We start from the raw sequence: 27,621 nt of genomic DNA, 5'->3' as shown, positions 1-27,621 counted from the left end.
ATTTTTTCCGTCCTCAGAAGGGTCTGTCAGCAGCACCTACCTGTCCGATGACCGCTTCCTCCTCAGAAATCACCACTCTACGCTGCCTCGGCCTTCATTAGAACACCTGGTTTGGTCTTTGTGAGTGACCAGAGCAATGAGGTGCCGCCCACGGGCTTTTCTCGTGGCTGGGCTGAGGTGGAGCAGCAGCCCCGGGGCTCTGAGGCCACCTCTGTGAGGCAGCTTTGCCTCTCACCTCCTCGGAAGGCCACGGCGGGTGGCAGTGGGGCAAGTGACATGCGCCACAGACGGCATCCCATCCCCTAGTGATGTTAACGTTGTTAATTAAAATATAAAAAGGAAAATAAAGAAGCGAGGCCGGCAGCGAAGACAGGGTGGTGGGCATCGAGGAGGCGCCGCCGCAGCCAGGAGCGCCGCCAGGGGGCGCCGCCGCCGGCGGGAACCGCTCTGCCACGCTGCATCCATTGCGTCCGCACGCCATCTCTATGATAGCTCCCCGTCCGTCTCCCGCCGTGCCCCGCGCGGGGCGGCGGCGCGGGGCGGCCGTTGGGCTCTCGCGAGAGGGGGCGTGGCGGCGCGCCCTCCCGGCTGTCAGCGCGATGAGGCGGCGCCGCCGGGGCCCCCGCCGCTGCCTCCGCCGGGCCGCGCCGCGCTGCCCGCCCCCCCATGGCGTGTGAGAGGCCGGGGCCGCCGCCTGCTCCCGGCCCCGCTGCCCGCGCCTCGCAGGTAGGAGCGGGCTGGGCGGGAGCGGCTGGCGCGGGGGGACGCGGTGACCCGGCGGGGCCCCGCCCGCCTCTCTTCCCTCCTCCCTCCTCCCCCGCCTCCCGCCGCCCTGCGGGGTCCCGGCGCTGCGGAACCCGGGGCCGGGCCTCGCCCGCCGAGCGCGGCCTGTCAACGCTGCCGCCCCGCCGGGAGCCTGCCGCGGCGCGGGAGCGGGGGCTGCCGGTGTCCCCGTGTGTCCCCGTTCCGCCCCCCCCCCGCACCCCGCCGCCGCTAGGCCGCTGGGCCGGCCCGGGGACGCGGGGCAGCCATTTGGTGGCGGCTCCGAGATGACGGCGAGAAACGGGGCCGGGCAGAGGTGCGCGGCGGGGCCGGGGGTGCTGACAGCGGGCTGGTGGAGGGGGGCGAGGCTGGGAGGAGACCCGGCGAGCCTTCCCCCAGCGGGGCCGCCCCGCTTCTCGCCCGGCGCCGGCGAGCGGGAGGCGGCGAGGCGCCCGGGTCCCTCGCCGTCGTGCGGTGTTCTCCGGTACGAAGCAGAATCGCACCGGTATCCCGAGTGTTCCCGCTCTGGCGGAGCTGTGCTGTGGGGTGATGGTGGAGAAGAGTCATGGTGGAAAGTAGGCCCTAGAACTGCACCGGACAGGTCACGTTTAAAGTGTCTTAACCAAAAAAAACCAGAACAACTGAGTGGGAAGAGCATGGCCTGGCTCTGCTGATGCTTGAGGTGCGCTGGGGATTTTAAGTTGAGCGTAGAAATCAGTGCAAAGCATGGCAAAGGGCGGTGATGTGAGTGGAGGGTGGTGAGCATTCATTTACAGTCAGGGTTCGGAGTGGAATGGCATTCATTAAAGAACAAGAGAAAATAATGACAAAGTCTAGGCTGACAACCAGGGAAATGTCTGATGTGGGTCTGTTTTGCTTTAAGTGCAAACTTAGGATTTTTGGCTGGGTTTAATTGTAATTTCTGTAGCTACTCTTGGGCTCGTTCTTTCATGCCTATTATAGCTATATCGTAATGTTGAAACAAAAATTAAAAACAGCCCTTTGGATTACAAAGTTGTAAATTTCTAACTGTGGCAGGAAAGATTTTCTCATTTTAAATTGGAACCAACAAGTACTGTTGTAAACCATGTGAATCGAAATACTGTTACTTGACCTTCGGTCTGTATTAAATATCTGTGGAAATTCTAGAAATTGAAGCTTGTGTTGCTAGTGTAAGTATTACTCTGTGAAGCACTGAATTCTTAGTTTTTATAATTAATCACCTTCCCAAGACCTGTGTGCCTTGTTAATGAACTCTTGTTTCTGCAATGTAAGCAAAGCTTTCCACAAGAAAAGATTTCTTATTAACTCATGTTCCTGTCTTGTTTGAGGTCATGGTTGTTTTTCTCAAAAATATTAAATTCCGGCAACTTTTTTGTCAGCGCTTGAGATATCTCAAAGCGAAGTCCTAGTCCTGAGTATTGATCTCCTTTATTTAAGGCTTTGTTGATTTACAATAGGTAGAATATTTACAGTATCCAGAGGGTAATAAGTAGTAGCATTTTCATTAGGTGTATGGTATGTTTCATTTGGTAAGATTTTGTGTACCCCTTAATCGGCTGAGTAGAAGTGGTCTCTCCTTCCTGACTGGACAATCCTAATAAAAAGGCAGGGAGGGAAACATACATATATCTCCATGGGCATATCAAGCTATTCCATACAAACTTTTAAAGGGCTTTCTGACTCTGATGGAACCTCTTGTTTTCTTGCCTATGCCTCACAATGGAATTGGTGTTTTATTAAAATTATTTGAAAAAATGTTAGAATATGGAATTTCTCATTGGTAAGACATCTAGCTGAAGCATGGAGGTCGTGTTTTTAAGGGGGGGGGGGGAAGGCATGGGGATCTGAGTCACACGAGAGAGCCCTTATTCTCTGAAAATGTTAATGAAGCCTAAGGAATTCTTCAGAGTATCTCTTCTTGAAGTAAATATGTCAAAATAGATCTGCTTAGACATAGATTCTCTTTCTCTTCATTCAGTCTAAGTTCAGCTGATTTTGGTGGGAAAGAAATTTTTTTGTTTATTTGCCCTTCCATAAGTCCTGAAAAGTCAATACTGTTACAGGAGCTGAATTAGTATCAGGCTTGTGACAAGGACAAACTCTCCTTTCAGTGACACCTACGAAACACAAAAAAACCCCACCATGGCGTTACATAAGTATATGGGAAACTTTTTAAATCTAGTAACAGGATTTCTGCTCGCCACGCTTGAATGGGAAAGAGCAGGTGTGAACTGCTGAGGATGCGCTGACTCTGGTGTTGACTTGGGGGGATTTACCTCTGACCTGAGTGAACTTTGGCAGTTACTGAGCAACCATGAACTTAAATTTGTATGAGTGAGTTGTACCACTGTTCATAGGGGATTATTCTTCAGCCATGTGTTTTAGGGAGGCAGAGGAGATCTAAGCTTTAATTTTTAAAGATAGCAAGTGAAGCATCCCGTAGGTGTTTTGGCAAAACATAGTCTGGATAGAGAGAGATGTTCTGGTGTGTCACCAAGTTTTCTCATTATAACTTTTCTGGAATTTAAATTGGCCTGTAGATACTTTCAGTAGCATTAACATTCAGTGAAGAAATTGCATTGAAACACTGTCTTTAATGGTCATTAAAGACTCTGCTTTATATATAGAATTTGCACGCGATATGAAGAGATTTACATGTGACAGATATTATGGCGTGTCGAAATAAGCAAGTCTGCTCTGTAAAGAGGATTTATTTTAATTTCAAGCCGTCATAGCTGAATGATGCAAAGCTGTTATGGGGCTGGCCCTTTTCTAAGCCTTTAATGAAGCTAGTTTTTTAGATCTGTAGATGATGGCTGTTGAAGAGAAATAAAAGATTTTAGGCCCTTCATAGGATAATTTAATACTGATAATTTGATGACATGAACACTAAGTTTTTGACCCAGTTGGGTTGCTTTCAAAACTACATAACTTAGGAAGGCTTGAAACAGCTACCTCCTTGTATTGCAAACATACGATTAATCTGCATAATGGAAAATTATAATGGTGATCACTTAGAAAATGCCATGATCTCTGCAATCAATATTAAGCACAAGTCAATACCAAGGACTCTTCAGTTTAGTGATTAAATACCAATTGAATTCAAAGATTTAGGCTTAAATCCACAGTGGGATTGCAGTTGGACTACCTTAATTTGTGAAAATGCCACATAATCCTGCAAGTTTTTATAGATTTGTCTCCATCTGTAGAGAAGACTTTCCTTTGTTCAGCACTGACAGAATTCCTCCATGTCGCGTTCTTGTACAAGCTCTGCTTATTAGCCTTCCCTTCGCCTGTGTCCCACAAGGGACCTGATCAAGTAGGCCGGAGCAGAGCAGACCTAATGTGGAGTTGCAAGACTGCCACTTCTTTTCTGTTCAGAAACATGGCTGCTGGTGATGCTGCTGCTTCTCTTTTTTTCCTAGGCGTTTGCCTAGGCTATGGGGGAACTGAGTTCAAGCCTTTGACTCTTCCTTTGAAAAGGCATGAAACTTTCTTCTCTCACATATTGGTGAATGCCTGGACTCCAGGCAGCATGCAGCTTTGGAGTGGATCACCTCCCTACCTTGTGTTGAACGTGCTACACTTTGAAAAAGGTTTTCTTAGGCTGAGACCCATGCTCGCCCTGTTACCTGGGAACTGGGGCATGTAGCTGGGGAGGAGGCACTAAATTTTTTTGTTCCTTGCTCAGAGGACTGTATCTAGATTCGATCCAATGACTGATTAGTAAAAATGTGCAAATTATCTTCTAAAATGAAGCAAAATCCAAGTTGTCTGCTTGGGCAGCTGAAGACTAGGCTGCAGTTGTCTTTGATGAATATTCAGTCCTTTTATGAGTGAGGAGTAGCTTCAAGGGGAGGGACCGAAATTGCTCCATCTCTAAATGTGTGTGTTTAGATGCTTCTTTGTAAAGCCATGGGTTAAAAGTATTTGAATTTGTATCTCTTGGTGTAGGTGAGAAATCTGTCACTGAAGTAAGAGGTAAGGCAACACCAGCACCTCTAACTAAATAATATCCCTTTATTTTTGTGTAAAGTTGTTGAACTCCTGAAGTTGTTAACTTCTGGTGTGGAGAAGTTAACATCTTCTGGTGTTAGGCCTCTAAGCCCTGGGTAAAGGTAGACTGTAAGATAAAGCACTGTCATCAGAATTTCTAATTAGCTAGTCCAGGCAATGTTCAGCTCAACGTGCTGGCTCAGGATCCTGCAGCAGGGTTCTGAAACCTCTCCTTGCCTTGCCTAACGAGTGCCGATACTGAGCCCTGGAGGCCGAGCGCCAAATGTTCGACATTGCTCTTCATAGATTAAGCCCCCTGTCTTTAAAGGTTTGTTGGAATTCCTGCAGATTTGTGTCATGTCCCTACCTTCCAATAGCCCTTTATTATATCTGAACAAAAATTTTTGGCAGGGTTCTGGTTGGCTGGTGCGTATATGCTGATAGATCAGAAAAGCAGACAGATAACTGCTGAGCCTGGTGCTGTAGACTCTCCTGAGAAGCGTGCGGGTTTGGAAATTTTTCCAGATTCCAGTTTTCCTGGAATGTATATACTTTTCAGATGTGAGGCATCTCTCAGGTTTGCTCAAAAATGGCTCAGGCCTCCTGAGGCTCATGTGGGAGAGGAACAAACTAAGAAAATGTGATTCCCTAAGCTTGGTTTCCTTGGGAAATCAGGATTGAGTGATACTTATCACATCCAAAGGTTCTCGAGTAAGTACGGTGACTTGGATTAGTTGTAAAGAATGTCATGGGATTAACTAGCTAAAAATTAATGCAAAACAAGAACATCTAAATTTTACAGCTTCCATCATTTGTGTATAGTACAGCTATTAGAGAGGGGGTTTGGGGGCTTCGCCTTCCCCCCACACCCATCCTTCCAATTTCATAAAATATTCTGTTCTAAAATTATAATGAGAAAATAAGTAATTTATTGTTGCTACTCCACTCCATTGCAACCATTACAGTAACATTTTCCCACTGCAGTATCAGAAACAGAAAATTACTCAACTGTAATGGTTTTTATTTATTATGTAATTTCTGAACTTAGGCCTGTGCGTTTTTCAGTTTGCCATCTGAAGTATTACTTCTAATAGTAATACTATATAAAATTTATTGTACTTCTATTATGTAAACATCTTTTAAGTGAAAACTGCCATGTCTTATCAAACTGTTTACCTTGTATGTTTGGCCAGTTTCCGCATCAGCCACTTTGGGGATTAGGTTTTTTTCCTTTTGCAGGGTGCTTCTACTTTGATGACGAAGAGAAGCCCTGTGTATCTGTAGAGGTAGAGAGCATGTCTGCCAGAATGAACAGATAGACCAAGGGTAATTCTACTAACTGAGTATGCTGCCTGTTAAAAACAAACCCCAACTGATTTCTAGCTTGCCTTCTTTATTATGCTCTCCTTGCGTTTGCTCAGTTTAGAGCACTGGAGCGATTTGTTCTTCAAGAGGACATCCCTGAAATACATTGTTTCTGACAAGGACCAAGAATCTGTTAAGCATTTGGCTTCTGCTTTTTGTAGAAGTTGACGTGATAATTAGGAGATGTGAGATTGTTTTCTTAACATGCTGGAGTGCAAGAATGGCAGGATAGCTGGCATGCTTAATAGAGTATGGAGGCTTTCTCTGTGTATGGCTGAAGTTTTAGGAGTTGAGAGCTTTCCCCAGCTGTTCACTGATTTAATTAGATTTTTTTTTCCTGTCAAGAAATCTGAAGGTCAACACATGCTTAGTAGAATCTGTCATTTATGATAATTAAATACTCTGGGATGGATCTTTGTAATCGGTGGTGCACACTTTGAGAATCTGTTGTGTTTCATTTCTGTGCTGGCCAGGAAAACAAACAACTGTATTTTAAAAGCTTGCAAATAGAGAGGTGGCTGTTTCTTGCAAGCCTCTGAAGTATCTGTGGAAACTGAACGTGGGTACTGTCTCAGAGCAGAGTTTCCTGCACTTGAGATAATTAATGAGCAGTGTGGAAGCGGAGACTGTTTATTAGGAGATTGTCAGTGACCAACAACATATTAGCAATTGAACTGTGCGTGTACTAGCCTTTCCTTCAACTTTTCCCCGTGTGAGTCACGGTGGTAGCACACTTCCCAGGGTCGTCTCGTTTGTGCTGTTACCTGTGTGGTGCAGTCAGACAGGTGAAAAAACACCGATAGCGTTCCTAGGTCAGCAGTGGTGTGGGTGTTAGTATCTTGATGTTTCTGGTAATGCTAGTAAAAAGCTTTAAGTGTTCACTGCAGGGCTTTATGCTACAATTCTGCATGTCTCTTGTCCTGCTGTTTTGGTAAGGAAGCTGAAATAGACGTGCTAAAGGAAATGGTGGGATTCTTGATAGAGGAATTAAAGATCTAGGCATGTTGGCTCATTGTTTGGTTTTGCTTTTGAATTTCCTTAGTTAAAAGACATATGTGGCAATAGCAGATTAGAGAGGACTGCAATTTTTTTTTCATCCTTGCAAGAGCTTTGATTGTGCTTTCCTAGAAGTGGGATGAAAATCTGTTTTGTCTGATGCGTGTGAATATTCTGGCTTATGTTGAAAGTGTTACCGCAGCACTTTGGTTTTGAATAGACAGGTTCAACTTTCAGTTTGTTGTATTTTACACTTACTGTGGGAATTCATTTAGGGGGAAAATCGCTGCATAATATTGAAAAGCTCACTGAGATAAGGACATCTTGTACAAGTATCCTGTTACTTAAAGGGCACTAAATGTTCATAGTACTAAATAGGATTTTAAACAGATGGTCATAATTAACATAAAATACATCCACAGACAGAGTCTGTTTGGTGTTCTAGTAATTATTTCAATGGTCCGATACTTTACCATTAATTAAACTGTAGCACAGCCAACAATAGAATTGGAGTAAAGAGTTACTGAATTCAAATGTGGAGGGGAGATCTCAGCTTCCTCAAAACAATTACCTTTTTTCCATCATCGAAGAAAAAAAAATAGAATGTTCAACATGTAATTAAAACATTTGTGTATTTGCATTTCTAACACGCTGCTAGAAGCTTGTTCCTAGCCTTGAAGTGAACTAACTGGTCTCTAGGTTGCATAGAAAGTCAACATTGTTGCACATTGCAGCGAAGGGTGGGGCTGTTAGCTCTTGGATGAAGCTGTGAATTGAAATCTTGATGATGAAAGCTTGAATGTAAACGGTTTCGATGCACTTCTCCAGCCTGTTATCTTTTTCAAGAACATAAGTTGTATAAGATGGGATGTCTTTCAGAACAATTTCTGTAAATTTGTATTTTGGTTGGAATACATTTATGCAGACGATTTGCATGATACTACTGCACAGGGTGAGACGTTGCAAGAGAAAAGACTTCCTAGCAAGCCAACTGAAGTTATAGCTTGCCTCATCATAAGTTTTGTCCTAAATACCTGGATTTTCAACACATCAGAGGTTTTCTTGCTGTGAGTTCGTGGGAGCAGAGTTGCACTGTTGTGTAAGGTGGAGATGTGAAAAGCAAAACCGAATACACTAATCTCTGCCCTTGAGTGCTCCAGTGGGTTCTAGGAAGAAAAGGGGGAAGTAACTCAAGAATCAGAAAACTAAAAACTAACCTCTCATTCTTTTAGTGTTTTGTTACGATTCTTAACTTTTGTGTATTGATTTGTCTTTTACCAAAAGCGAATATGTGCTTTTAAAAAAAAAAAGCAAAGCTGTGTGTGTTTGGTGTCTGATTAAGTCTGAGATTTGCAGGAGGACGGCGTTGTTCTACTTCACTTCAAATGGAAATAGCATGTTAACTCCACCCACAAAAAAAGATAATACTATGTCTTCTCCCCACCCCAGGCCCGTTCTACAACCAGGGGGTGCTTTTAGGGTTTTGAAAACTTGAGGTTAGATGAGATGGTGTGAGAGGTGGTTATTGTGTTTCATGCCTTTACGCTTTCTGTGCCAATAAATGTCTTTCTCTTCCCACGCTAAAGATGTATTTAATCCTGTGAGAACTTCAATGCCATTTATTGTGAATAAGTCCGACTTGAACTTACGGTAGTCTGCATTAATTCAGTTCATGAGCCTTTTTTGGTACAATTATTAAATTAACACAAAGTTGGATTGTTTTGAGTACTTCAACCTAAGGATTTGGTTTTATTTTGTATAATATTGAAATGGTGGGGGTTTTTTTAATTAAAAATAATTCTAAAATAGCAGAAAGCATGTTTTAAATACCCTGTTATTCACTTACAGCTGCCAAAACATAGTACAGTGAAATAATGGTCTGCTAGCCTGCTAAACAAGTGTCCAGCTTCCACAATGCCTGTGCAGGCAGCTCAGTGGACAGAATTTCTGTCCTGCCCAATCTGCTACAACGAGTTTGATGAGAATGTGCACAAACCCATCAGCTTAGGTTGCTCTCACACTGTCTGTAAGACCTGCCTGAACAAGCTTCATCGCAAGGCATGTCCTTTCGACCAGACTGCCATCAATACAGACATCGATGTGCTTCCTGTAAACTTTGCACTCCTCCAGTTAGTTGGAGCCCAGGTATGATTTAAGCAGCTTTCTGTTTTGCCGCTTCATGTTATTACCATTTACATGCCAGTTGCAATATGTTCTAGTTGTAAGCTGAATTCTGGTTTAAAAAGGCTCTTGAACTGTTACTGGAGAAGAATACCTATTAGAAGTAGACAATTATCTGTCACAATTGTCGTTAGAAAAGCAAACCTGCAGATTGCAATCGTTCATCGTACTCTGGCAAGAAATCTCGTTTCTACATGTCACGTGTTTGAAAGTATCTAGCTGTTTAACCAAGTTTCAGAAGTGTCGGTGTGTGTAATTTTTTTTTTAAATATGCATGATGATGGCTGTTCAGTTGCGTTTTCAGATACTGGCTAATCAGGCCAGGAATGTTCCTTGTGCTGTCTCGTAGCAGTGGCAAAACAGCGATTATATAATCAGCACTGTGCTTTATGGAGACTAAATAAGTCTGTTCACCTTATGCTGATTCATATGCTTTTTCATATTACTCTCTCTATAACACCTGGGCAATGCAGTAAGATGATGTTTTTTACTTTGCTTTTTGATGTCTTTATCACGTGCCTTGACACAGCTATCGGCAATAACGCTGTCTATATCAAAGCAGTTTTGTTTCTCAAGTTCACATGTTCTTTTTTTTTTTATTTCTAAGTTTGTGTCAAATCACTGCCTTGATCTTACAACATTAATTTTCCTGCTCTCCGAACTTCTTGAAATGCCTTTCAAACAGTTGAATGTATTGTGACTAATACTCCCTCTATTTTCATTGTCTGACATTGCTACTTCTACTTTGAGGCTTTTTTCCACCAAGTTAAGTTTGGTAGTTCTTTTCTTTGAAGATTTCAGCATGCCCAAATTATGCTTAAATTATTTTTTAACTTTGCACTTTATTTTTTTTTTCATATTTTCTTGCCAGTTAATTTTGTCTTATAGCTTCCCTTGTCTCTCTGTAGTAAATCATGCTGATCTTGTACACCGATCATCCTCTCCAATCTTGTGTTCTTCATTCGCCTTTTAAGTACCTTCTCATTAGACCTTTGCCGTTTTCTACCCTACCTTTGTTCTTAATGTGTTGAGTACTAACAAGAATAGTCTCTCATCACCCTGATGCTTACCTCGAGTCCTTTTATTCCTTATTACATGCTACATACCTTGGGTGGGCCCTCTCTTCTCTAAAAAGCAGTGTACATCTGCAGTGTTATGTAATTAATAGTAGTGATGATGGTGCCACCACAGGCACATCAGATAGGTCAGCCTGGTGTATATATAATTCTTCTTTCCCCTCCTCCTCTTTGCATTTTCTTAGGTACCTGATCATCAGACAGTAAAGTTGAGTAATGTAGGAGAGAACAAACATTATGAAGTAGCAAAGAAATGTGTTGAGGATTTGGCACTCTACTTAAAGCCATTAAGTGGAGGAAAAGGTGAGTCTCTGCTGAATAGCAGAATTTTGATGTCGCTTACATCTAATAGCACTGTGTTTTCAGCACTGATTTTAGGTGTCAATGGGATATTCCTCTCATTTTTTTAATATATTTGCCCTTAAATCTTTAAAAGCTTATTCACACCAATGACACTTGATTTTTTTTATTTTAAGTGGACAAAATAATCTTTTTTATTTAATAAGATTTTCTTGGGGCTAAAGCTGAACTTTCCTCAACAGATAGGTTTGAGGTCAATTTAAGACTTTAGAATTAAAGTTCTTTTTGATAATGAATTACACAGAGTTGCTGAAGAGTAGGGAAGATAACTGTGACTAGAATCCAAGTCCTAGAGACAGACACATACTATAAGATCCTTTTCTTTGTCTTATTCAAATTTATCTGATCAGAAGCAAAAGTTTGCCTTTTCTCGCTTTCTTTGAAGGTGTTGCAAGCTTGAATCAGAGTGCACTGAGCCGTCCAATGCAAAGGAAGCTTGTAACGCTGGTGAATTGTCAGCTGGTGGAGGAAGAGGGTCGGGTTAGAGCTATGAGGGCAGCTCGATCACTGGGAGAGAGAACTGTTACAGAACTGATCCTGCAGCACCAAAATCCTCAGCAGCTTTCTGCCAATCTTTGGGCTGCTGTCAGGGCACGAGGATGCCAGTTTCTAGGTCCAGGTAAAGTACCTGTAGAGTCTGCAACAGGGTGTATTTAGTTATACCTTTTCTTCACACAAACCATTTTTTTGAAATTTCTTCTGTTCGGTTGATGCAATTACTTCTGGTTTTTAACTCTTTGCCTGGAGAAAGGGGGGGGGGGGGAAAGACTACAAGTTATTAAAATCTGCTAGCTTTTTTTTTCCCCCTTATTAACTGTTCTTCAAAATTGTGAGGAAGTATTTTTAAAAACTCCTGACAAAGAAGAGTAAATAAGCATGCTTTCTGCACAGTTTGTAATGCAGTGTAGCTGTAACACAGGCTGGTTGTACTGCTGCCTGTGATTAAAATTGGGTAGGAAACTGCAAACACTCTCTTGCTCATACTTTAAATATAAATATGCTCAGCCTAATTTTAGCTGCAGCCTACTTTAATTTTAAAATTCATGATGATCCTGTTTATCTCTTTGATAGAAACAGCAAATTCTTAGTTAAGAATGTTGCTAAAGCAAGCACAGAAATGAGAAGAAAATTGTGTTTAAACTGGAGGTAGTCTTCTCTTGATTCCAGTAACTGATGGCAGCATTACCGTGCTGTTCCCATATTTATTTTATACAGTTCTGTGGTAGCATTGGTAAGACGTCTAAAATGACAAAGGTTACAGGACTGCACAGTGGAGAAAAGTATAAAAACTGCACTACTGATGTGTTTATTACTGAAAATTAGTCTTAGCTCTTTAAGTTCCCTTAGAGTGCTTCTAAATACTTCTAAACTAGCAAAGTTCTTAATGTTTACAAAGGTTTTCTTATGATTATTGAAATAAAAAGTAATAAGGAAATATGTTCAAGATGATTCAGATGCTCCTACTTACGGTGTTACTATATAATAGCCTTGCTGTTTTCTGGCAATGTATTTCACTTCCTATCTTTTATTTTTGTGTGTTAAAGCTATGCAAGAGGAGGCACTGAAACTTGTATTACTGGCACTGGAAGATGGCTCTGCACTCTCGAGAAAAGTTCTGGTACTTTTTGTTGTACAAAGGCTAGAACCAAGATTTCCTCAGGCCTCTAAAACAAGCATTGGTCATGTTGTGCAGCTACTGTATAGAGCGTCATGCTTTAAGGTAAAATACCAATATTTGAAGTTTGTTACTGGGAGATAGTGCAGCTCCAGAGAACCCAGCCTAGGATTAGTATCTTTAACCTGTAAAATGTTACATAAATTCAGTTTCTACACATTTAAATAATGTAGACTATGAGATTTTTATCTAGAACTGTCATGAATTAGTCATTTGACATTTAAAATTTCCTGCGAAAGTAACAAATGGTCACATGTGGAATTAGCCGGAATAGATTCTGAAATTACAACAGTTAACTGCTGCCCATCATCTGGAAATTATCTCCCCTGAGAGAGGCATGAAACCTGACTCTGTTTCTCTGTAGGCACTCCTAGCCTGCTTCAGGAAGAAGGGAAATGTTTGACTATAATCACTTCTGACTTTATTTAGATTCATAAGAGTAGGCCATGGCCCGACTGGCCTGGGTGCTCTCAAAGATTAGAATCCAATCCCAGCATTCTAAAGAAAACTTCTGGAATACTGTAGTCCTGGGAACTTCCCTAGCTCCGGCGCCAGGCGTGAGACAGGGACACCATACGCAGAGCATGCCATCAGCCTGAGCTCCCACGTTGTGTTCCAACACATCTGTCACTCTCTCTTCTTTTTCCCTTGTCTGCATCTAGCCACCTTGCACTGAAAAGCCCCTTTATTTTTGATATAGAGGTGTGGCTTGTTTAAACTGAATAGTCCCACTCTTTATATCTGGAGAAGAGCAAAAAGTTAATTCAATAAGTCTTCTTTTATTTTTGAATCACAGTTAAAAACATGATTATCACAACATCACTAAATATTAAAATAGTGAGACCTGTTGCTCTTCTTTATGACAAATGTGTTCTGTAACCTAAGAGTTTTACTTAACATTTATAGTGGACTTTCAGTGAAATATTCTGTTCTTTAAATGTCTGTCTTAATTTTTTTTTCCTTTATACTATTTAAGTCACCTCTAGACACATTTCTGTTTCTTTAAGTCATCCTTTAATATCTGGTAGCAAAAACTACCAGTAGAACTAGTAAATATTTAACTCTATCTGTGACTTAAGCAGATCTGATTACTTTCCTAGTTGGAAGTAGTGGAGTAGGTATAGTTTTGCACCTGTGATCTTGTTAAAAACTTGAAGAGCTAGCTGTTCTGCCTGTGCACCGCTAGCTAAGCGGATGAATACATGGAAGAAAATTAAGTATATGTTGAATATACAAAAGCAATGCTTTTGTGCTGTGTAACTGTCTTTTTCTGACGGACTGGGAGATTTTTTTTGTTAAAGGAGGAATATTTAACTATTGCTGTTTATTAGGTCACTAAAAGGGATGAAGATTCTTCTCTGATGCAACTTAAAGAAGAGTTTCGGAGTTATGAGGCTTTGCGGAGAGAACATGATGCCCAGATTGTTCACATTGCCATGGAAGCAGGACTTCGAATATCGCCAGAACAATGGTCTTCCCTTCTTTATGGTGACTTGGCACATAAATCACACATGCAATCCATTATTGACAAGGTTCGTGAAAGGGGTGATTTTAAGATCTTTGTAGGATTAGATTTGACTTTTAAATGTTGTAATAAAAATCCAAGAACTGCTCGAGTTAACTTTGCCTTTAGTCATATCAAATATTAGTCAAAACTAGAATGAAGGTTTTCTCCCCACTGTAGTGTATTCTTTGTGGGAAGACATTTTGTTTTCCAGTAGTTTAAGTCTAACTCCCTTTTTTGTGTCTAATGATGAAGCTTCATAGGGCAGATTCTGAGCTGAGAAATTAAATTTCTCTCCACTGATACTCTTTATATGCCATCTGAAGACACTTCCTATTGCATTTAGGAACTGGTTCAATGAAAATATTTTCAAGATTAGTAGTTTATAGTTGTAAGATGCAGCACACTAATGCTCACTTTGTTTTCAGCTCCAATCTCCAGAATCTTTTGCAAAGAGTGTACAAGAATTGACAATTGTCTTGCAGCGCACGGGGGATCCTGCAAACTTAAACAGGCTGAGGCCTCATTTAGAGCTGCTGGCAAACATAGATCCAAATCCAGGTATGCACATCAAGCTTTTAAAACATTGGTTGATATTTTGTATCTAGTAAAGTGAATTATTAAGACAACAACCTCCATTCCTGGTTTCAGAATTCCCACTGATTGACATAGTATATCATAAACTCTTCTTCAGGGCTCTCTGAGCTCTATCCTAGTACTTGGTGTTTTGAATTACTAGAAGAGTTGCCTCTTATTTATGACACTACTAGAATAATTGATAGAATGACAAGCCTGCTTTTAATAATTTTAGATGCAGCATCTCCAACATGGGAGCAGCTGGAAAATGCAATGGTCGCTGTAAAGACTGTGGTACATGGGCTGGTGGATTTCATTCAGAATTACAGTAGAAAAGGCCATGAAACTCCACAGGTAACATTATATGTCTTAACGTATGTTTGCTGAAAGACACAAATTTGAAAAATTACTATTGATTTGAAATACTTACGGCCTTTTCTGTGGAATAACCGGTGATACTCTCATTTACTACATTCAGGTTTTGAGAACTTAACGTTTCTGAATATGGAATGTAGCTGAGTGAGAGCCATACAATGGCATAGTACTCAGCCCATCAACAAGAAATTTCCTTGCTTTTCTGAGTAACAATTCAAAATGTAAAAGCATATCATGGATGCATGTGTGCATTTTAAGCCTATTTTTGTGTAAATGTGTATTAGATTGTAAGTGGAATGTTTGTGTGTTGTTTTTTTCAAAGCCACAACCAAATAGTAAATATAAAACAAGTATGTGCCGAGACCTTCGACAGCAAGGGGGATGTCCAAGAGGAACAAACTGTACGTTTGCTCATTCTCAGGAAGAGCTCGAAAAGTGAGTGTGGGAGACTTTACTTTTCTTTTTTTCCTTCTTTTCAATTTATGTCCAAGTAATTTCCATAGAATTTGAAAACAGTTTCTTCTATACATTTATCCATTTGCAAGGATTTGTGAATCTCTTGAAGTGCCAACTCTTTACGTGAAATTGAAGGTACAGTAAAGCAATATTTGTAAACTCATTCCAGGTTTATTTCTCATTTTATCCCAAATGAAGTAAAATTTCCTTTCCTGAAACTGAGTCTAGTTACATTGCCTACAGGAGAGAGAATGTTAATTACATTTTGATTGATTAAGGAATAAAGTGAGTTATTTAAATAGTACGTAACATATGCATTCTTGAAGCTGTGTTCACTCAAATCCATTTTCAAACAACTACAGAAGTGGGTCCTCTAAAAGGAGAGATGATCTTTGGTTACAAGGAAGACATCAATGTTCTATTTACAGATTGTTAAAATCAGCACCAGTTTGAAGTCTTGTTAATTTTGGATATCATGTTCCTCTCAATCCCTTCCTTTTGCTAGTGTTATAAATATATTAAACTGCCCAATAAGCACTTTTTAAATCGTCTGTCTTTTGTGTGTTCATACATGTGTTTGTTTATAGATACCGCTTGAGGAACAAAAAAATCAGTGCAACAGTGAGAACATTCCCCCTTCTAAATAAAGTTGGCGTAAATAGCACCGTCTCAACCACAACAGGAAACGTAATTTCTGTCATAGGAAGCCCTGAAGCAACAGGGAAGATGGTGCCAAGTACTAACGGAATAGCTAATCTAGAAAGTGGTGTTCCCCAGTTGATCCCTCGCTGTGCAGACACCTCCTTGAGAGCTTTGGAGAACGCCAAGAAGGGAGGGAAGGCTGGAGCCAACGGCCAGAATGTTTCTGGATCCCCTACAGAATCACTACCTGAAAAGTAGGTAACTCCTTTCCATAAAGCACAACGTTTTGGTTTTAGGTTATTATGGAGTTTGTGGTGGCAAACAATAAAGACTGAATTCTGGTCCTGGGTTGCAGTTGTTGCTGGTGCTCACTGGCTGCAGAGCTGTGTAGGATCCTGTACTGCAGTACAGATAACAAGTGTATGGATTCAAGTTGTCAGAGCTAGCATAGGTTGTTTTAGCTGTTGAATATTCCATGCAATGTAGGTAAAATGGTAAATCTGTCCCTTTATCTTTTATTCGGTTGCTCTCAGCCTGGTATCTTACTTATTATTGGGTTATTACATAAAAACAAAACAAAAAAACTTGCACTCAAAATTTGACATCTCCTGAAGCCAAGAAGAGTGCACGTATGCGCAGTCCCTTAATAATCCTGGAAGCCTTCTAGTTTTGGGGTTTTCCCTTAAAAATTTTTAGATATTTCTCCAGAAAGCGCTGAGTCTCCAAATAACTTTTCAAAGCTTTTATCTTCACATACCGCTTGTCATTGTATTCTGATAAGCTCCTGGGTACACACCAAGACATTTACATCCACTTTTGAGTTATCTTAGGAGAAAGTCTGAGATATAATAGTAGTATCAGTTCAGGGTATGAAAAAGAAAATGACATGGCCCAAATTTCCACATTACATGGGAGCGTACACAAAGAGATGACTAACTGAACTAAGTAAAGATCTGCTTAATGATTTCTTGGTAATCCTTTTCAGTAAAATTGGTTCTCCACCCAAGACTCCTGTAAGCCAGGCAGCAGCTACCTCCGCTGGTCCTCCTAACATTGGAACAGAAGTTAATTCTGTGCCTCCAAAATCCAGCCCGTTTGTTCCCAGAGTACCCGTCTACCCTCCACATTCTGATAACGTTCAATATTTCCAAGATCCCAGGACTCAGCTGTCATATGAAGTTCCACAGTACCCACAGACAGGTGAGTGAGATGAGCACCGAATCAAAAACAGCTCTGAACTTTTCTCTAGATAAGCCTGAATGCTGAGAAATAGCTTTTATCTCAGTTTTGTGGATTTTTGTTCTTTTTTAAATATCAGCTAAACCTTCACTTAATGGAATACTAATGTGGTCTGTTGCTGAGTATGGGAGGGGCCTGTAGTTTGCTTCCAGTGTTGGTGGTTCTTGTCTTTGTGTGCTGTATGTTACACAGCTTGTACCTCAGCACCCAGAAAAACTTGAACCTCAAGGTCTTCCATCTACTTTTCCTTTGTTAGCATTTAATTGCATTTATTTAGGCTTGCTGACCCGTGAGGGTATCCATAGACAGGATTCAGACCCAGAGGCATAGCATGCTTCTACTGTGTGACTTGTACATCTTTGTGCTTGCTCAAATGTTTTTGAAAGGTTTCAGTCATCTTTTTAGGTTGCAGTGTGCATGTCTGTGTTCAAGCAAGCAATTCAGTGTTATAGCATCAGGTCATTCACAAGCTCTGAAAACAACAGGCAGAGGTGTTCAAACAATCCTCTCCAAAAAAAAAAAAAAAGAAAGAATAAGCCAAGTGTGAAATGGTTGTTTACGGACCTTTGGAATTACTTTTTTTCTTCTTTAAGCAGTATAGCTTTTTATTTCAGAGATAACTATTTTAACTTCCTATGTAAAGAAGTGCTTAAGATGCTGTCTTTTCAGTTACATAGTTATGCCACAGTACATAGGAGCAATGGCAGAGAAACTCCATTTTCCAAATTGGGTCAAGGTGGTAAAGGGCCAGCCCGACATCTGCAAATATGGTTGTCATACATTAAATTATATTCCACAGAAATATGATAGGGTCAGTAACGGGTTTGTAGAGTGTGAGTCTTCATTCTCTAAAGGTACTTACGAACACTATTTACAGTTTTAGAAGGTGTAACCACAAATGACCCAGAATTTTACATTAAATATGCCTTTTTCCAATTTTTAAGGATATTATCCACCACCTCCAACAGTACCAGCTGGTGTGGCTCCCTGTGTTCCTCGCTTTGTGAGGTCCAATAATGTTCCAGAATCTTCCCTCCCACCTGCTTCCGTGCCATATGCCGATCATTACAGTACATTTCCCCCTCGAGATCGACTGAATTCTCCTTACCAACCTCCTCCTCCGCAGCCGTATGGACCAGTTCCTCCTGTCCCTTCTGGAATGTATGCTCCAGTTTATGACAGCAGGCGCATCTGGCGCCCACAGATGTACCCACGAGATGATATTATTAGGAGCAATTCTTTACCTCCCATGGATGTGATGCACTCATCTGTCTATCAGACATCATTACGTGAGAGATACAACTCTTTGGATGGGTATTACTCTGTGGCTTGTCAACCTCCAAATGAACAGAGGACTGTGCCTTTACCAAGGGTAAGTGAGAGCCAGAAAGGGAGTCGTGTCATCTTGATTCTGAAAAGTTGGTAAATAGTTAGCATAGACCTCTTCTGTTTATTTGGGATTACAGTGATCAGGAGCTGTGACCTGGACAAAGTTCTTTGTTTTAACCTTAATCAAATGGCCTTGTAGAACAGACCACTCTAATCTGGATTAGGACCAGAGCCCCTCTGCCTCTTTAATTCCCATGCATGTTGCTTGAATTAATTACTTAAGATTTGAGCTGCCATACGTGGGCCAGGTTCTCCTCCAAGTCCGTGTGAAACTCTTCTAGGAATATCAATGGAAGCTTACAGACCCAAGGGAATTTTGGGGTCCAGGTGCATCCCCTGCAGGTATTTACCTTCTGGTTAGAGAATGATAGGATATATAGTCCTATATTTATTATTGCTAGGAGCCTTGTGGTCATTTGAAGACTGGGTATGATGAGCAATTAAGACGGAAGCCGGAGCAATGGGCACAGTACCACACACAGAAGACTCCTCTGGTATCGTCAACCCTTCCTATGGCAACACCATCTCCAACACCACCTTCTCCTCTCTTCAGTGTAGATTTCAGCACAGAGGTGGGAAGCCAAAGAACTTATTTATTTTCCCTCCTGTTCCTGTAAGATGCCATTTAATATTTCTAGTAAAGATTTTCTACCTGCCATCTATTGTTCATAACATTCATCTTCTAGCAAAAGGAAAGCAATATATAATAACAAATGCATTCAATTTGATATTAAGATGATGCTAAATATGATTGCTGAAAAAGGGTCAAGAAGTGAAGTGATTCAATTTACCCCTGACTAAAGGAAATGTAATTTTATGGAACAAGCTTTGTGAACCTCCGGGTTTTTGTATAGGGAAGAACAGTTGTTTTCCATTAAGAAGAATCTTCCCTTTTATACCCCAAACAGCATTATAACATGACAAGTAGACTGAATGAAGCTGCAAATGCTTGTCAAGTCCCAGAGAATACATATCCCTTAGAAGTGGCAAGAGGCATTGGTAGAACATTTTGTACATAGATAATGAGTTCTGTAAACAAGAATGGAAACTCAACAAATAGTGTGCTTTTGAAGGAAAAAAAATCTTGTGATATTTATTTTCTGTATATGTAAACTAAATGCATCTAAGAAACTAGTTTGAGAAGCACTGTGCCAACCACTCTTTGCTGTGGTTTGACAGTTCCACTGATGACATTTGAGGTGTTAGACTGTGATTATTCAGAAAAGGTCCTGTAAGGTGCTTGAAGTCCCTTACAGGTGCATTCAAGATAGATCAGGATTTAGTCCTTTTCATCCAGTTTGGAGGGTTCTAAGTCATACTTCTATCTGCCAATGGCTCATATATTCAAGGAAAATGTATGGCTTCCTCTCAATTTAATTACCGTAGGTATTTGCCTGAAGAAATCTGCCACTAACATAGTGACGCTGGTTTCAGTCTCTGATCTTGGCAGACCAGGCAGTTGTTTGTAGTGGCAAAGCTTGCCCTTCTTTGACAGCTGTCAGCTGAACTGGTTTAAAATTTGACTGAACGGGTTGTTTTCCCTGAGTCAAGTCTTGAATATGGCTAGAACTCCTTGATTGACTTTTGAGATAATTAATTAAATAGCAGTAAATGTATGTCTTATTTTAATACCAAATTCCCTGTTTTTATTATTCACTGCTTATTTATTCCCTTTTCCATAGTTCTCAGAGAGTGTCAGTGATTTGAGTGGAACTAAATTTGAGGAAGACCATCTCTCTCACTATTCACCGTGGTCTTGTGGCACTATTGGCTCTTGTATAAATGCTATCGACTCAGAGCCCAAGGATGTGATTGCCAATTCAAATGCCGTGTTAATGGTAGGGGTTTTCTGCATGTTATCTCATTAGTGTAATGATACTTACGTGCTGAAGCGTCTTCTGTTTGGTTAACCAAGCCTTTTTTTTTTTAAGTTGATAGCTTCTATTCTTAGTATTTTAAAGTAGTTCTGCCCATTTAAAGTTGTTTGGAATATCGTTTCCCAGTTTTGTAAATAAACAATGTATTTACTTCAGTGACAGAATGTAGTGCCATGACTAAAATTCTCAGATGTCTGACACAACTATTTTCATAACAGATCTCTGTAAATCAAACTCATAGCCAAAATATTTTGAGTAGATGGTCTGTAGACTGATAAGAATTCATTATTTTTAAATGTGTTCTCTCATTATTAGAGTGGGATAAAAATTTTTGACTTCTTAATTTTGTTTGTCTAGAGTTCTTTATAAAAATGTATATATGTACACATACAGCCTTAGAATTTCTGAGGCATCTAAAATAGTCTCAGAATACGTTGCAGTGGCAGGCTTGGCTGGTTGCTACAGGGACATCGTGGCCAGTTCAGAGTCGGTGTTTCCATTGCAGAAGCACATTTCCCGTTTGGCTTAAGTGCAATAGTCTGTCCTGTATGAATGACTCACTGGCCTCTTCAGGATTCTAAGATGTGTTACGTAGCCATTGTTTCAGAAAATATTTACTTCTAGGTTAATCCCAAGAGCAATGTACACTCACAAACAAAAGTTTAATACTGTGGACCGAGGATAATTGGCATGAACTTAATATTGGCTGCTTTGTACCCACAGAGAAGCTGTATGAACTGTTTTCCTAGACTACACCTCTTACTTGGTTGGAAGGCACGTTCTCCCCTAATAAAAGGTTTAATGCAAACAAATCTGTGAAAATATAATGCAACTTATTTTTTATCACCCAATTTACATGAGAGGAGAAAAAAGCTAACTGAAAGACTTTAGGGAACAAAAAATAGGTAGTGTGAGTCATGGAATACAGCTTATCTTTGGAGGGGGGTAAGAGCTCATGCTTTTTGGATAGTGTGGCAGGTTACCTTTATGTTCTATGAAACAAGTGTAACCAAATTAATTCCAAGCCTTCTTTGATACCACCTCCTTCAACTATAGAAAAGGGTACTGAAGGACCATAAAGCATACTAGAACTTTTTCTGCCTGGAAACACGAGCTTGGAAAAGCAAAATTATATCTTCTAGCACTGGGAATAGCTTTCTCATGGTCAGTTTGCCATTAAAGGGCAATAGTTAAATCATGGAGGCCCATCTTGGCTCTCTAGTTGGACAGATTTTCAGCACTGTATTCAGCAACAATAATCAGAAAGTTATCGGCCAGCTGAAGAATCTGGGTAACCTGAAATGAGTCCATGTATCTTCTGTCTTCTAAATATGTAGGATTTGGACAGCGGGGATGTTAAAAGGAGAGTGCATTTATTTGAAACTCAGAGAAGGGCAAAGGAAGAAGATCCTATAATCCCATTTAGCGATGGACCGATCATCTCCAAGTGGGGTGCAATCTCCAGGTCATCCCGCACGGGTTATCACACGACAGATCCTATTCAGGCCACTGCTTCCCAAGGAAGTGCTACTAAGCCCATCAGTGTATCAGGTACAAGTACAGGCTTTGTATGAGAATATAGCAGACTTCATGAGCATTTCATCCTGTTCGTGCTTACTGCAGCAATGAAGATGCAAAGAGCTAAAATACCTGTATATCCTACTTAAAGAATAGAGAAGATAATGGGTGGTGTCTTAATTTGTTATAGATTATGTCCCTTATGTCAATGCTGTTGACTCAAGATGGAGTGCCTATGGCTCAGATTCTACTTCATCAGCACGTTATGCGGAACGGTATGGACTTTTTTTGTGTTTTGTTTAAAGCCTCTTCTCTAGCTTGCTGTTCCTCAAAATACTGAAGCGGGGGTGAATCTGGAACTATTAATAGACATTCTTAATCTTAAAAGATTTTTTTTTACCTACCCAGCATAAAGCCTTGGAAAAACTAGGTTAAAACTTGTGTAGTCTTTAATGCTTAATGCAGCTAATAATACTCATTACTAGCAACATATCCCTTGAGAGACTTAGTCAAAGAATTGGAGTCAGGTACTGCCAAGCTGTCATGTCAAAATATGCACTATTGACTAGTTTCTCACAAGTTTTCTTGCCACATCTCACCCACATGTAAAATAAGGATGTTTGCTTCATATAACACCTTGGGGTACTGTGAGCCCCAGTGAAGATAAAGAACACATTACATTAATCACACAGTTTCTGTCCGGAAAGCTAACATTGATAGACTAATGAAGTTTATGGGGCCTTTTGATTTAGAGAACTTGTTTTTAATTCCTAGCTTTGCCTTCTTTCTCTTGAAAGGGATAGGTTCATAGTTACAGATTTGTCTGGTCACAGAAAGCATTCCAGCACTGGAGATCTACTGAGTATTGAATTACAGCAGGTAAGATCAGATATTATACCGTGTGGGTTTCTTAATTTAAAAAGAAAAGTGATTTAGTAAAGTGATTTTACATAAATTTTCTCAGTGTAGCCACCAGAAAGTAGTACAATTGACAAAATGATCAGTAAGGGTTAAGATGCTAGGACCGCAACATGTAGTGTGATGCATAAGGACTGCTCATATGAGCTGTTCCATTGACATCAGTAAGGCCATTTTTGGAAGAAAGTGGTAGGCCTGATATATGTCAACAAATACAGAACAAAATGAATGCTGTGCATTAAAGGAACACATAATTACGCATCTAGCACGAGAACTGTTCTTTTTGTAAGCTGGTTTATTTTGCCATTTGACCATATGTGTTTAAGTGTAGTTGTTGGTAACTGATGTATTTCTTTCCGTAGGCCAAAAGTAACTCATTATTACTTCAGAGAGAGGCGAATGCACTAGCCATGCAGCAGAAGTGGAATTCTCTAGATGAAGGCAGTCGTCTTACCTTAAATCTTTTAAGCAAGGAAATTGATTTGAGGAATGGTGAGGTAAAGAAAGGGGTAATTGGGCTGAAACAAATCTTTGAGAGTTCTTTGTATATACACAAGTGCACACGTTTTAACTGAGAGTTAAAACTCTTAGTTTTAACACTTCCAAATATTTATAATGCATTCTGTGCAAGTTAAGTCACTGCTGTTGTTGTACCCAGTTATTTCCCTGAGACCAAGCAGGTGTGCCTGCTATGCTGCTGCTCCAATCATCCATTTACAAAATGGGAAGAATGTGACATTCCATTCTCATGCAATCATTTCTCTTTGTTCTACTTGTGCATGCGATAAACCTAAACATTCTGCCAATGGACTCTACAGAAATTTTACCTCCGTATTCATTTTATCTCTGCTTCAGCACTTTAATGTGATTAGGTTTAGCTTTGTATCCTATGTTGTCTATGCCCAAAGACCAATTTGTGTCTAACTAGCTCTTCTTCTGTATTGTAGAAATGTGTCCTGGAAAGAAATCTTCTGTTTTCACTTTAATACTTGAGTGTTGTGTGAAGCAGGTGAAATGCCAACTTGATATTTACAGAGCATATTAATTCTTTTTTTAGACCGATTATACTGAAGATTGTGCAGACACAAAGCCTGATCGAGACATTGAATTGGAGCTGTCAGCCCTTGATACTGATGAACCTGATGGGCAAGGTGAACAAATAGAAGTAAGTACAAATGTCTGCGTGTTTAAAGAGCTCACTGGGTCCTTTCATTAGTTATTAAAAAAACTTCCAAAATTTCTTTGTGAATTAGTAGATTGTGCTGGAAGCAAAGCCTTTTGGTTTTAGTCTTTGCAGTGATAGCAAACGTTTTCCTTATTTTAACGCTAGGGGTCCCATACTTCTCATTCAGATACCTGGTGTGAGTATTACCAAAGTTAAAAAGAGCTCACTGTGTGCTTGGTCATAGCTTTCAGCTTTTTGCTCTATACCTTTTGATAGCATTAGTGATGATGGGGAGTCTGTTCCTTTCCCTCCAGTGTTGAAACTGTAGTTAAAAATATTTTACATATACATTTAAATGTGATCATTTAATTTAAACTTTGTGCTCACCTGATTCTAATAGTAATTTAAATTATTATAATTCCGTGTTCTTTTGTTTTCACTATTACTTCATTGTTTTTTCGTAATTCTTTGTATCTGCCCCAGTTTGTTGTATGCTATTTCCTGCTTTGCTATGCAGTCATAAAACATTCTGGTGTTCAATCCAGGCATTAGGATCAATTGTCTTTTTTTTTTTTTTAAAGCATCATACACTTAAAATAAGGTTCTTATCTGGAGCATATTCCACAATACATTCCAATATTGGCTTACCGTACTGGCTACAGCTTTTGTTTGCTCTGCCTGTGGTGTACGATACAGCACTGTCATCTAATTTGTGAATTGCCATTGCATGAATGGAAGGACCTTTATCTTTAGCCTTTCCTCTACCCCTAATTATTGAAACAGCTCTCACTGTCTTTATTGCCTCCTTTGTATCTCATCTGATAAACCATTATTTAGTAACTGATGTTTACGCTACTGCTGTCATTCACTGCATCTTTGAATAATTGGTTTTTATTTTCTCATATAGTAAAATGTGGCAGACATTCCAATAATATGAAATAAAAATACAGAGTTTTATGACGAGACTCCCATCTCCATCAGCTTTATGTAGTGGAGCATAATAGGAAAATTTAAAGCTGGTAGCGACAGTATTGATGGCCATTTCTCCTTTTCTTCTGTAGGAGATTCTGGATATACAGCTAGGTATTAGTTCGCAAGATGATCAGCTGCTCAATGGAACAACTGTAGAGAACGGGCATCCGCTAAAGCAGCACCAGAAAGAATCTATGGAACAGAAGAGACAAAGTTTAGGTGAAGACCTTGTGATTCTGTGAGTGTTAGACAAAACAGCAGTGTCTGCCAGTATTAGACAAACAGCAGCAGCAGAATAGTTGAAGCATGATTGTTTGAGGATGAACTACATACCTACTCAGACGCGGATTAGACACCTGCATTGTGTACATGGTGAAGTGAGAAGAACCTGTTAAGAAATAGAATTAGGTCACAAACATGAAAGTCACAGGATGGTACCATTGTTTGTATGCATTGTTGTAATCATATATACTGAACCGTGTCACAGCTGTTAAATACCTTTCACATTCAGTAAGCAAAAAAAGCAAAAGTATTTTTGTAGTTGAACAGAAACTAAGAAAAAAATTCAAAAGGATAAATGTCGTACTGTTTGCACAAATCTCCATAGAGGGGTAGTTTTTAAAATACACTATTTTAGGTTTAAACGTTCTGTAGTCTTTAATGTGTAATGCAGCCTTTGAAATTGAGGCAGACTGCATTTAACATCTCGAGCGTACCGTTCCATAGTAAGATGTTTAGCCTGTTGCTAAAAATGAGGTTTTGTCAGTATTTATTTAATGCACACAATTCAGTTCTGAATACTTGTGCATGTACTTGTTTAATATTTGTGTAACTTATTTTTCTCCTCAGGGAGGAGCAGAAAACAATCCTGCCCGTAACTTCTTGCTTCAGTCAGCCGATCACAACATCTGTTAGCGATGCAAGCTGCCTGCCCATCAGCACATCAGTCAGTGTTGGCAGCCTCATTTTGAAAACTGCTCACATTATGTCTGAGGATAAAAATGACTTTTTAAAGCCTGTTGCAAATGGCAGGATGGTTAACAGCTGAAAGGCATTCATCTTTCCAGCTTGTGACCACACCATGGAAGCATTTACACTAGCTTTTTATATATATAATATATATTATATAATGTATATTTTTTTTAAAAAAAATAATATTGGGGTCATGCATTTCCTGTGGACTCTTTGATACTTCAAGCCCCTCTCGCATTAGCATTCTGAAGAAAAAAAAAAAAACTTACTAGGGTAAGGCGTTCACTTTCCACAAATGAATGGAATTTGGACATTGTTTTACTTAAGCTTAAAGCAGCTTTTTATGAGTTTGTAGCAATCCGGTGCGGTATCTGAGCCATTCTTGTTTAAAATGGCTTCTGTAGAAAACTAACAACTCAGTTATTTAAACTAGCAGGATCCTACAATGATACATCTAGTGAAAGGAAGACTAACTTATTTGTCTCTATTTTGTTTCATGAGAGAAGAACTTGTGTCTTGTTGCAGCTGCTTTTTCTTTAGTTGTGGAACTTTGCATGGAGTATTGTTTCCTGTTTGACAACTGAGAGGTGGAGATTTGAACTTGAGACTTTTACAGGGTTAACACGCCATTAGCTTTGCACTGCTGCATTATTTGCAGGTCTGTGGTGCAGTGCTTTGCTGCAGCTTTTTGTTTCCATTCCCACCCCCATTTTCTGCTTTAGTACTGTAGGTACACATACACAGGCTATTTGTCAAAGTAAAGTTATCAGAAGTAAACCAAGTGCCTAAGTCCTCCAGCTAATGTACTAGGTATTGATGTCCCCAAGTTATTCGTGAAACAATTTTCAACCATTTTGAGAGGTTATGCACTAATAACAGCAATTTGGTTTTATTTTTTCCTCTTTTTATTAATAGTTCTCAACTTGGAGGTTATAGAATCCAGATGACTTGGCAAAAAGTATCAGGTGCTCTTGGCTTTCCTTTGAAAACCCTGTATGTAGTGTTTGCACTGACTAACAAGATGGTATTGCTGTTTTTTGTACTGTTTTGTTTTTAATTTAAACTAAATATTGGGAATTTAAGGCGGTTGTATTACCTTTGTTAAATGTTGTTAATCATAATTTTGTATTCAGGTTTAATTTTTGCTTGTTCAATGGCAACTTATTTTCAAAGACCTTGAAAATACGATAATATAGCATTATCTGACCTTCAGAGTACAGTACTGAAAAGTGTATGAATTTATGCCCTGTTAAGATGTGACTGAGAATCATATTTGACATGTCAACTGAAAATTGGTTTTCATAAATACATACGAAATAGAGCCCTGGGCATATTTTTTAATAAGCTTAAATATCCACTTTTTTTTTTTTAAAAGAAAGCAGGACTCTCCCTCCTGATGATTACTATCTTCTTGTTTGTCCTCTTACTTTTCTTTGTGACAAGTTTTACATTTTTTTTTATGTTTTTATTAACTTCTGTGAAGTTGTTTACTTGGAAAATTGTACTGGAATATTTTAAGCCAAGCTGATCTTTCACCAGGTGTACTGCATGTAAGGGCTTTTCCTGCTAGCAAAATGCTTAAAGAGGATCATGTTACTGGTCGT

General features: G+C 39.9%; 1 protein-coding gene and 1 non-coding gene across 4 annotated transcripts; both read left to right on the top strand.

Annotated features, from left to right (window-relative positions):
- The first annotated feature begins 585 nt into the window (after positions 1-585).
- On the top strand, positions 586-26,243 carry RC3H2 (ring finger and CCCH-type domains 2). Of its 3 annotated transcripts, none has more exons than XM_075112269.1 (21): positions 586-726; positions 8,971-9,267; positions 10,565-10,682; positions 11,125-11,358; positions 12,284-12,459; positions 13,746-13,946; positions 14,347-14,479; positions 14,730-14,848; positions 15,192-15,304; positions 15,913-16,221; positions 16,953-17,167; positions 18,151-18,578; positions 18,997-19,167; positions 20,278-20,433; positions 21,810-22,023; positions 22,181-22,265; positions 22,788-22,869; positions 23,271-23,405; positions 23,966-24,073; positions 25,135-25,283; positions 25,895-26,243. In XM_075112269.1, exons 2-21 carry the CDS (start codon positions 9,037-9,039, stop codon positions 26,091-26,093), a joined length of 3,576 nt encoding a protein of 1,191 aa, XP_074968370.1. In that variant the 5' UTR covers positions 586-726; positions 8,971-9,036; the 3' UTR covers positions 26,094-26,243. The 3 variants fall into 3 exon arrangements, with proteins under 3 accessions (XP_074968370.1, XP_074968372.1, XP_074968371.1); XM_075112271.1 differs by having other exon boundaries at positions 25,135-25,264; positions 25,895-26,063; XM_075112270.1 differs by lacking the exon at positions 586-726 and adding an exon at positions 960-1,078.
- Positions 14,145-14,253, top strand: LOC142065910 (small nucleolar RNA SNORD90). The gene has a single exon (XR_012663557.1). It is a non-coding gene; the product is annotated as a small nucleolar RNA SNORD90 (small nucleolar RNA).
- Positions 26,244-27,621: the final 1,378 nt, after the last annotated feature.

Source organism: Phalacrocorax aristotelis, chromosome 17, assembly GCF_949628215.1.
Source record: "Phalacrocorax aristotelis chromosome 17, bGulAri2.1, whole genome shotgun sequence".
NCBI lineage: Eukaryota > Metazoa > Chordata > Aves > Suliformes > Phalacrocoracidae > Phalacrocorax > Phalacrocorax aristotelis.
The sequence above is the reverse complement of the archived record's forward strand: the minus strand, read 5'-3'. Positions and strand labels throughout refer to the sequence as shown.

Excerpts from the sequence above, each read along its gene's own strand:
- RC3H2 (XM_075112269.1), top strand. The coding sequence starts at position 9,037 with ATGCCTGTGCAGGCAGCTCAGTGGACAGAATTTCTGTCCTGCCCAATC. Across the intron at positions 12,460-13,745 it reads ATAGAGCGTCATGCTTTAAG|GTCACTAAAAGGGATGAAGA; the intron begins GTAAAATACCAA and ends GCTGTTTATTAG. Across the intron at positions 13,947-14,346 it reads TGCAATCCATTATTGACAAG|CTCCAATCTCCAGAATCTTT; the intron begins GTTCGTGAAAGG and ends CTTTGTTTTCAG.